The 10,913-nt window shown below is 48.7% G+C and overlaps 1 protein-coding gene across 1 annotated transcript; it reads left to right on the forward strand.

Moving 5' to 3' along the window:
* The first annotated feature begins 2,918 nt into the window (after positions 1–2,918).
* Positions 2,919–5,869, forward strand: CITED2 (Cbp/p300 interacting transactivator with Glu/Asp rich carboxy-terminal domain 2). The gene is made up of 2 exons (XM_054629849.2): positions 2,919–3,202; positions 3,839–5,869. Exon 2 carries the CDS (start codon positions 3,846–3,848, stop codon positions 4,569–4,571), a length of 726 nt encoding a protein of 241 aa, XP_054485824.1. The 5' UTR covers positions 2,919–3,202; positions 3,839–3,845; the 3' UTR covers positions 4,572–5,869.
* Positions 5,870–10,913: the final 5,044 nt, after the last annotated feature.

Here is a 10,913-nt window from a genome sequence, read left to right on the forward strand (position 1 = left end):
TTACAGACAGTTAGGGATTACATTTTCAAAGTTGCAAAAGAAGGGCAACTTGTTGTCCAAAATTTGTTGTCCTGGGTATCTTGTTCCAGGGATATATTACAACACTGAGCAAGCTTAAACATTTCCAGTAGATATCTAAAAACACACCATCTGGGATTCTCCTTTGTGATTTTCCTTTCCTTCCTTTCACCACGATCAGCAGACATTCCACTCTGGAAGGAGCAAGCAGGGCTGCATCTGCAAGCCAGCCTTCCAATCCAAAATGTTAACATTCAACTGAGGATCCACTTTTGTCTTCCTTTTCCATTGTCGTGTTTGATATTTCTCAGTGATTTGTCCTAGATGGGCCCTTCAGTCACATTCTGCTTTCAACTCTACTCCGATTCTTCACTTGAGAAGCCACTCTGAATCCTGCTGGTTTCATTCCCACCCCTGGCCATCTCCAGCTCTCTCCTGATATGCAGTGCCCTGCTTTCTTGCTGTCTGACTGAGGAACCAACTCATATGCAAAAGACTTTGAAGAGCATGAGTGAGAAGATTTCTTTAAATAACCATGGCTTAGATCAGGAGTAGCAAACAAATGAGATTCAGAGTTTCCTGAGAGCTCAGTGGTGATGGGCTCATGCTTTGTCCGGCGTTCCCTTAGCTGCCAGTCGCAACTCTTCCAGCCAATTCCTGGAAAGCAACCAACTGACTGTGTTCCCACTTTGCTGGAGAAAGCACCATCCCACCTAGTTCTTTGTATGTGGGCTGTAAATACTTGAAGATATGTTTTGTATGAATCAAGTGTCATGGAGGCTGTGACTTCCCTACTATTGCTTCTGGCAGTCTTGCACCAATTGTTCCTAACTCACTTTGGCAAGCTGGCAGCTTCCAGCACCTGAAAGCTGAAAATAGGAAAGGGCATTTGCAAGGGTAGTGATACGATGTGTGCTTGGCTTTAAAAAGGATCACAAATTTAAAGCAGCGGAGAGCAAAAAGGCATACCAGTATCACCATGGATATGTGACATTAAACAAACCACTTGTCATGATACACAGCTGACTACTTGCCAAATGGAACAGGATCTCCATATTATTCATTGTTTTGTCCTGCTAAACCTGCACACCAATGAGAAGGAAAAAACTCCAGAAAGGTACTGTCATTTTTCTCACCATCTCTGGCTGTGTTGGAGATCCTTGTTCAGTGGCAATTCCTCCATCCATCTACTGACATGCATTTGAAGACCAAAAGGTGAAATCATGGTGAGCACCCTACTTAACTGCTGCAGGAAAGGGAGCTCCAGGATAAGGTAACTTCCTTGAAGTAACTCACACTTTTAAAGCTTTATGTCCTCCCAGCGCTTTGATTTCACCCCTTTTGTCCGTCACAGCTGAGACATCAGCCAGGTATTTTCCTGGTATCCCATGTCTGCCCAACCACTGCCATCTGCCCATGTGGCTTTGCCAAAGGATTGCACCAGCCACACAGAGACACTCATCCATCCCCTCAGTGCATCCAGGAGCCCAGCTCTGCCTTGTCTCTCCTTGAGATGGAGGTAGAGCTAACTATCCTTTAGGTTTTGTAAGTCACTGCAGCCAGGTAAGAACCTGGCCCACCCAAAAGGGGGCAAGATGCTGCCACATGGAGAGCCTCTTGAAGCATCCCATTTGTCTCACCTATGGCGCCCCAGGGAGGCCCTCCTGCACTGTGCTGCATCCTTGCAAAGCACGTGGAGGAGCAGAAACCCCATCTCAGCCTACACGATGGCCGTCTTGACCTCAATATTCACAAGAATATTCACAATTCTTTGTGCCGGGGGAGTGTCCTGCCTATCACTGTCCTCTCTGTGTGCCCGTAGACGGCTCCAAGAAGAAAAACAAACACGGAAGCAGAAGGCCAGGCAAAGGCACTGTGGAAAAGTGGGCCACCATCCAGCACTTCCCCGTGGCATGCCTCCCCCAGCCCCTCAGCTCTTCCCTGCTACTTGAAGGACAGCATGGCTGCCCTTCAGAAAGGAGCTGGATCTGGAGCAAAAGGCAGGAGAGATGGCCTCGGGGGTGGGGGGGGGGGAAGCTTGGGTACGCGTGGTCCTTGCCGGGGCTGTGCAGCGAGGCATGGCTCTGCCGGGCAGGGGGAGCGATAGGGGACCTGCCCAGCCAGGTCGATTGCCCGTGCAAAGCGTGTGCCCACCCGAAGCCCGCATGTTCTGGGTTTTTTGCCATTCCAATGGAAACAATCGTAAATAACTGTAATAAACCCCACAACACCGGCCAAGGGGAAGAGTGGGTGGGCACTCGCCCTGCACAGCCCGGGTGGCAGCGGGCAAAAAGCAGGAGATGAAGGGACGTGGGAAGTGGGGTGCGTGCCGGTATCCCCACATACACCTCCCGCATACGGCTCCCGTATTTGTGGAAAAAGGTGGATTTCGGATCTCGGCTCCGGGGGAGGGGCCGGCCCCATGGACGCCCACGCGGGTTCTGGGGCCTCACTCCGGCGGATCCGGGCACCTGCACCACGGCGCCGCCGGAGGGACGGACCTCGCCCTGCCCGGAGCGCTCAGTCCCACGCGTGTCGGCGGCCGCGGCGCTGCAGCGGCACGACCGGACGGGGCGCAGAGGGCAGCGGCGATGCCCGGGCGCGGGGCCGGACGGGGCCGTGGGCGGCGGGAGAGCGGCTGCGGGGTGCGGGGGGTGCGCGGGGTGCCGCTCCTGCCGCCCCGCCGCGGAGCCCCGCTTTGTTCCCGGGGGAGGCGCTGAGCGCGGGGTGCGCGCTGCCTTCCCGAGCCGCCTGTCCCCTTCCCGCGTGTCTCCGAACACGCGTGTGCCCCGCTGCCTGCGCCCGCGCGCTGGGTGTTGGGTGTTCGGGTTTTTTTTTTTTCCCTTTTCTTCCCCCCCTTTTCCCTCCCCCCCCCCCCCCCCCCCCCCCCCGCCCCGCTTGCTCCAGGTTTTACTTCTGGTTGCCTGTAAGGGTTTTGCTCCTCCCTTCTGAAATCCTATATTAGCCGCGGCCAAAGCCGTGTAAGGAACACAGCTCATTGTTGGCAAGTGCCGATGCGCCTCGCGGAGGGGCGAGAACCAGCTCCGGGGCTGCGGCAGCGATCGCGGCGCCGGTCACGTCAGCGCCGGGGAGAGGGAGCCGGAGAAGCCCTCTCTATGCTGGGTGACTCTCGCTGACTGATTCCACCGCCACCTTTGAAGGAGAGGAAGAAAGAAGCCGGGAGGTGAGTGCGGCGGTTCTCGTGGCTGGTGCCGGGTGTCCCTTTTGTGTGCAACAGGAAAAACGCGACTGTATAAACACGCGAGGAAAGGTGCTTTTCAGCTGCTTGGCTTCATGTCCTTATCTGTTCATTACCGTATTTTCACCAAAATAATTGGGACTTAATTCCAAAAGTTGCTGACAGCGGCTAGGTGGGACTTGCCAATTCTTTGCTTGCTCCGCTCAAGTTAGCGAGAGTGCCGTGGGAATCCGCTGCCTTCGAGGGAGAAGCCGGGGGGCTTGGGCGGCTCCAGAGCGTGCGGGGAGGCGGCGGCGGTGGCCGAATGCGACGCTCCCCGCCGATAGGTATGCGCGACTTGGAGTGGGAATGCGTGCTGCCCGCCGGATTAGCGGAGGGGACCGGGATTTTCGTTCCGCGGGCTCTCCTTTTATTTCTCCTTTTGTACTCCATGGTGGAGCCACTGTAGATTTTTTGGAGATTTTTTTTTTAATTATTCCCTCCACCGGGAAGGAGAGAGGACTGCAGGACCAGCGAAGTAATTTCTGCCAGGGCCAGGCAGATGCAGCTGGTCCGGGAGAGGGCGGCTGGATGTCCGAGGAGGGTGTATTTTCCTAATATATTCACACGCTAACTTTCCAGGTGAGCCATGGCAGACCACATGATGGCCATGAACCACGGGCGATTCCCCGACGGATCGGGCGGGCTCCACCACCACCCTGCGCATCGGATGGGCTTGGGGCAGTTTCCCACCCCCCATCACCACCACCAGCAGCAGCAGCCGCCGCAGCAGCACGCCTTCAGCGCCCTGATGGGCGACCATATACATTACGGAGCTGGGAGTATGAACGCGAGCAGCGGGGTGAGGCACGCCATGGGGCCGGGCAGCGTGAGCGGAGGGCACCCGGCCGGCAGCATGCCGCCCCCCGCCCGCTTCAGCGGCTCCCAGTTCATGGCCCCCCCCGTCGCCAGCCCGGGAGGACAGCTGAGCGCCAGCATGCAGCTCCAGAAGCTGAACAACCAGTACTTCAGCCACCACCCCTACCCCCACAGCCACTACATGCCGGACTTGCACGCCGGTAGCCACCAGCTGAACGGCGGCAGCCAGCAGCATTTCAGGGACTGCAACCCCAAGCACGGCGGCGGCGGCGGCGGCAGCGGCTTGCCGCCCGCCGTCCCCCACGTCCCCGCGGCAATGCTGCCGCCCAATGTCATAGACACGGACTTCATCGACGAGGAGGTCCTCATGTCCTTAGTCATCGAAATGGGGCTGGATCGCATCAAGGAGCTTCCCGAGCTGTGGTTGGGACAGAACGAGTTTGACTTCATGACAGACTTCGTTTGCAAACAGCAGCCCAGCAGGGTGAGCTGCTGATTCATTTAAAACAAACAAAGGACTTTTATCGGTGCGAATGAAAACATTCCCCTAGACACGGTGTCTCACTTTTCAGGGCTTGAAAAGGTGAGAATCTGGAAAGCAGAGTCAACTATGCGCTTGTATAATTTTTTTTTTTTTTAATCGCTGCCACTTTTTTTTTTTTCTTTTTGTAGCTTTGTCACTCACCTCCCCTCCTGTAGTAATAATATCTAGCGAACTCTGCCTTTTTATGTTGGTTGCCCCCCTCCCGACCTCCCACTCTTAATTTCCTCACAGTAACATGCCCAGAATTCCCACAGTGCCGGACTGTTAGATATTAATCTTGGCAAATTGCTTAATCTTGTGGATTTTGTAAACTATGGTTTCCAGTGACTTGAACTGCATTCAAATTCTGAGTGAACAGGGAAAAAAATTGCATTAGTTGGTTGCATGAACTTTGAAGGGCAGATACTACTGCACAAAAGCTGCCATCTTGCTTAATTTTTAACTATGCATTGCAGTGCAGACTAATTTTTTTTTTTTTTTCTTTTCTGAATACGCTAAACTGGAAGCTTAACAGATGTGGGCCAAACCTTTCCAGATCAGGAAAAGTAATACTGTTACTTAAAAAGTCTGCTACCCAGTCCCCCTCCCCCATATGTACAGACAATAATATGGTGTGGATGGAATGTTGACTAGTGGCAAACATTTCACAGATTTTTTTTTTTTTTTTTAATTTTGTTTCTGTCTTCAGCGTTTTGACACTGTGCTAATATAGTTTATTCAGTACATAAAAAGATACTACTGTGTTGAAAGCTTTTCAGGAAATTTTGACAGTATTTTTGTACAAAACATTTTTTTGAGAAAATATTGTTAATTTATTCTATTTTAATTTGCCAATGTCAATAAAAAGTTAAGAAATGCTTTAGTTTTTCTAGAAGTCATTTACCAGTATTTTTCTTCAAAACTCTTCCCCACTGTCCCTGGTAAGTAGAACATAACATCTTATCTGTACAACCGTGTTGGTGTGCAAAAAGACATTCCAAGATAGAAAGTACACTACACCCATATATATGTCATGGTGAACTCGGTAGGTGAGCGGGATTTGAACATACTTACAGCATAAAGCCTCATGCGTTACATTGTAATATGCCTGTCAGTGTGGTTTTCTGAAAAATAAAGTTGCCGAGGGCGCAACTTTTTTTGTGACTTGCCAACATACTTGCTTTAAATGTAGTTGTCCAGAGTTATGATGCATAAAGTATTTATTATATTTATCTATTAAACTTGTAATTTTATAAATCTGCTTTCATTTATATAGTAGATTTTGTTCTTTTGTATATTCGTTATCTCCCCTGGAAGAGCTATGTAAAAAGTGTTTGTAACGTGGGAAGGGTGGGTGGTGGGTGTCACCCTCTGCCTCTCTCTTACCTCACAGGGTAACACAGGATATTGCTGCATCAATCCAGATCTGCATGACACTGGAACCAGTTTCATTTCATTTCCAGTGACTTAGGAGAAGGGGAATATAGCATTGAAGTATTCCACAGTGGGACATCTCTGACCCCCCTCCCCCAGGAATTGCTGCCAACTGAAGCCACTGACACCAATACATACAGGTCTACTTAAAATATTTTGGAGAAAAATGCCCATTATTTTAAGGCAGCTGACACTTAGTGCCAACTGTTGCTGCCTTCTGCCCTCCCTTGGCCTTTGGAAAAGCTCCTGCACAAGTTATTAGTTTGGTGAGGGCTGTGGGATCAGGACCCTAATAATACATGTAATCCCGTTTAGCCATGCTTCCCAAGTTTGACAGAGGAGCAATACCACTGAGCCTTCTTTTTGCTTACTTTTTAATCCCTGTCTTCTGAATTAGGAAGAAAAACAGCATGGTGGATGTGGTTAAATTTTAAACCTGGTCACGTAAACAGGAGGATATCACCACACAATGGGAGTGTAAATAGCAGTGTTTTGAATCAAGCTGGGAAATTAAAGTGATTACTATTTCTAAGATTGCCCCAGCTGGTGAGAAAAGTGATACTTCTCCTTTGCCTTACAGACACGAAGCAGCTAACATGTTTATGGACCAAAAAAAAGGTAAATATTAAAGTATTAGGTAAAAGGTAAAAAGAAGGAAGTGTACGCTTTTGGGAAAAACTGAGATGACAAAAATGCACTCTGCAGGCAGTGACAGTCCATTCCTAGAAAACTCAATACCAAGAATTTAAAAAAAGCAGCCTTCTGGTTTCAGCCAGTGATTGCTAATGTTTTGTGACAGTAAATTTTACATCAAATGACAGTAAATCATAACTTACCAACTCACCAATAACGTAAAAGAGTGTTTAGAAGAATGCAGCAGTAGTTTTAAGAGCCATTGCCCAATTTGCCACTATATAAATCCTTTTTCCATTTTAAGGCTGTTTGATCTGTGCACATTTCATTGCCCTCTTCTGCGGGAGTTAGGGAGGGTGATTTTTCTGATTCTAATCAACTTCTTGTAAAACAGACTATCAAATTATGTGCATACCAAATTGCATAGATGTTTAAAGCCTCAATGATCTTCTAAAACCAAAGGGAATACTCTCACTTTAATGATAGGCACTTTTGCTTCATAAAGTTGGTTAAACAACAGATTCTTCACAGTTGAAACATCACTACTTAAGTCTGTCAACATTAAATCCTTCCATGCAAGATTTTCCAAGAGTAGGCAGTTCCATGGGCATACTGGTAGAGTCTATTTGTGTAAAACTCCATGTAAAACTGAGAGCTGCTGCCTCTGAGTAACAACAGCTACGGAAAGCACTGGCTTTGGGCAAGGCATCGCTAAGGGGTTTTATGATTTCTTAAAAGTAGACCCTGGGGAAATTTGCCAAACAATCATATTGTCTGCCTTGTCCCTTAATTTTTAATGAAGAGTCAGATCCCAGCGGATACCACAAGTGTGTATTTTTTTTATTCATTATATCATCTACTGAGCAATATTGGGGGCCTGACCCTCATCTTGCCAACATGAACCCCTTGGCAATGCTCCCACTGGCTCTCATGGCTAAGGCAGTTACAGGCTTTCAAGTAGATCCTCTCTCCTCCACGCTGCTTCCAAATAGACTAAAGTAATTTATAATTGGAACCCAGCGATTAGCGAAGGATGCACAGTGACCCAGTTCTCCAGCTCCTCACGAAGGACACTGCTGTCTCGCATCCCACTAAGTTGCTGTCAGTACAGGAAACTTGACCTCTGTACGTTGGCTGTTTTTCAAGAACTTCCAACATGGTACATGAGATCTGCTCCTCTTTAAGCCACGGCCATAAATAGACGCGCTGCTTTATTTGGACGCCAGATCAGCCCTAAGCCGGCCCGCCACGCATCGCGCGCTCGGTGGGAAATTAGGCATAAACTGACGCCGTCCTCGTCCTTGTTCCCCGGAGTCAAGAATTCACGGGTGGGCGCTGGGCTGGAGGCCGCAGGAGGGGCGGCTGCCCGCTCACCGAAGGGCTGGGGCGCTGCCCGCCAGGGCCGTGGGCGCCGCGGCAGCCCCGGCCCGGCCCGGCCCGGCGCGGCGCGGCCCCTCAGCCACCTGCGCGGGGCGGCCGCGGCGCCAGCGCGCCCCCCGGCGGCGGCAGCGCGCTCTGAGCCGGCCCGCTGAGGGCGGGGGGCCGAGAGCCGCCCCCGAGCCGGGAGTCTCCGTCCGAGCCGCGGGCAGGGGCTGTGCGGAGCCAGCGGCCCGCAACGAGGCCTGCCGGGACACAGGAGGGGCCCGGCTCTCAGCCAGAGCAGCCGGCCCAGTGCTCGTCACTGCCCTGCCCGAGGGACCCCCGGAGAGCCGACGGGGGTCCCTCCCCAGCACCCGGCCCGAGGGGTTGCGAGCCCTAGCGAAATTTCTCGGTGCGGATTTGGAAAAGAAGCACACAAACCTGGTGAAAACATGCCTGTTGGTCTCAGGTTTATTTAAAAAAAAAATTAAAAGAAAAAAAAAAGTTATATAAACAAGGATTATCCCCTGCTTATCTTGTCTTGCTAGGGGGATTGGAAAATTCCAACATCTGGATTTGCGGAGTTCCTTTCATTTGTTTCATTTTTTAGTCACTCTTTGGTTTTTTTTTTTTACTTTTTCCCCAGGGAGATGTTTTCTGCACTCAGTTGGATACAAAGCCCTGTGGATCGCTGGTGTTCAGCCAAAGGCTTGTGGCTGTGGAGCCCCACAGAAGTAGTTCATCAGGGCATAGGTGACTTCTGCATCAACATCTGGCTCTAGGAGTCATCCTATTCCGACCTTGTTCCTGCCCTCTTCCTCCTGCCCTCTGCCTCTGTTTCCTCCCTGGTGGCACACCAGGGCTTAACGTGTGAGCTGGTACCCAAGGGGACAGTACACCCTTGTATCAGAAACCTCAGCAAAATTGTGGCTCACAAGCAATGAGCGGAGGGAAATGAAGTCAGAAAAAGCAGTTCTTGTCCCTGACCCTACAGCTGTCCCTTTTGAAGCCTTCATTTCTTCAAAAATACTTTGGCTTTACTGCAGACAGGAATAAGAAATGCCAATGTTACAGATCTGGGCTACACACACCAACCTTAGCCAGATCTATTTCTGTATCATCACTCATAGGGATAGCAGTGTGAACAAGGACTAGGTAACATTGACAGGAGCTGTTTAAATGATAAGACAAAGTATTTTTTAAATAGTCTGGCAGATATATTTGTCAGATAACAGTGCACGTGCAATAAAACTCAGATGAGGAATCAGAGGAATTTGGAACCTGAGGCAGCAGCATTTTCTCAGGATTTCATGTATTCTAAGTGCATCATTTTGTCAGTAAAGAGGAGGTGTTTTACATAGTTTATGAAAATATATTTACACATTTCAATATGGTGTCACTATTGTGCTCACGCACAAGATAAAGCTGAGTCTCAGTAACTGCAACAATAAAGAGATACATCAAGTGACTGAACAGATGAGCTGCTGTTACGGTAGGTTCCCCGTTACTCTCTTTGCCTCATTTTAGAAAAAAATTGCAACACCCGGTTTTTAATAGAGTTGGTTCAGTCCCTTTCCATCTGCTGTGCCTTTCCCCCTCTTAAAAAATTACAGAGGGCCAATTTGATCACAGGCCTGAAACAGATTTTGAAATCCTTATTTACCATATTGAAACCAAGCAAAACATTTTCCGCCTTATCGGTCTTCGTGAAATGCTAACCACTTTTCACACCTTTTTCTTTCACTGGACCATTTTGTTATCTCTCTCTATTGGAGTGTTCATTTGGCAACATATTGCCCATTTTATAAGCAGTAAAGTAAAATAAAAGAAACTTTCAGAATTGTGAAGTTCCTAAAACTGTGTCTGAAGTTATTAGTGCCAGTACACAGCATTTCCTAAGCTCAAAAGCTAATTATTGAGCAGATGCTCATTGTGAGAAGAGCATAAGATGCTGAGGGCAGTTTTGACCAAGAGCCTCCTAAGAATTGCCCTATGAGTTTTCTGCTGCAGGCTGCTTTGCTAGCAATAGTGCACTGTGCAGGAGATGGGGACATTTCTGAGAGTATATAAAATGTCTTATCTGCTGCTATTCAAACACAAGTAACACAGAGTATTTCAGATTTCACTCGCTCTCTCTTCCAGGATATGTATTTAAAGGCTTGATACTCAAAATCTTTTCTATTTACTTCAAGTTACATTATTTGGTCTAATAAGTGATATTATCTCTGTCTACAAACCTCATACACTTATATGCCCTCCATCAACTTCACATGGAGTATGTATTTGAAGACAGAAATTAATTCCTAGGATTTCCCAATGATGGGGAAGGACACCAACCTTTACACACATCTGCTTTGTACAGAAACTAAATAGCTATATTTAGGTTCCTTATAGGATTATAAGGGTTATATAGTTATATTTTGGGTTGCTTATCAGCAGGCGGCACTAAGGCTAGTGTGTGATCCAACGAGGAGATGAAGGGTAATGTTCAAATCCAAAGCCTTTCTAAGTAGAAGGCTGAAAAAAATTAGTGACCACGACACAGAAAGTTTTAGGGAAAAGGTCTGAAGACCAGTAAAGCCTTAACCACATGCTATGAACTGGTGCCTATCAGTGGAGTGGTCAGGACAGGTTGGTTTTGCTCATCATGTCTGATAGGGCATAACACTGTATGCCAGAAAAGTGGAAAATTCGAGAAAACATGAGGTATTGACATGCTAACCTTCTTCACAGACCATTATTTACAAGAAAAACCTGCATTTTCTTAGGGGAATATAAGTGAGCAAAGCTGCTGCGGGATGGAGTCAATGAAGCCTGCAGTTTTGAGCACCAGCTTCTCTGCTCTTGAGGCTGGAGACAGGATGCATGTCCCTGCTGCTGGACTGTGAG

The sequence above is a fragment of the Agelaius phoeniceus genome, chromosome 3 (genome assembly GCF_051311805.1).
Source record: "Agelaius phoeniceus isolate bAgePho1 chromosome 3, bAgePho1.hap1, whole genome shotgun sequence".
Taxonomy (NCBI): Eukaryota; Metazoa; Chordata; class Aves; order Passeriformes; family Icteridae; genus Agelaius; species Agelaius phoeniceus.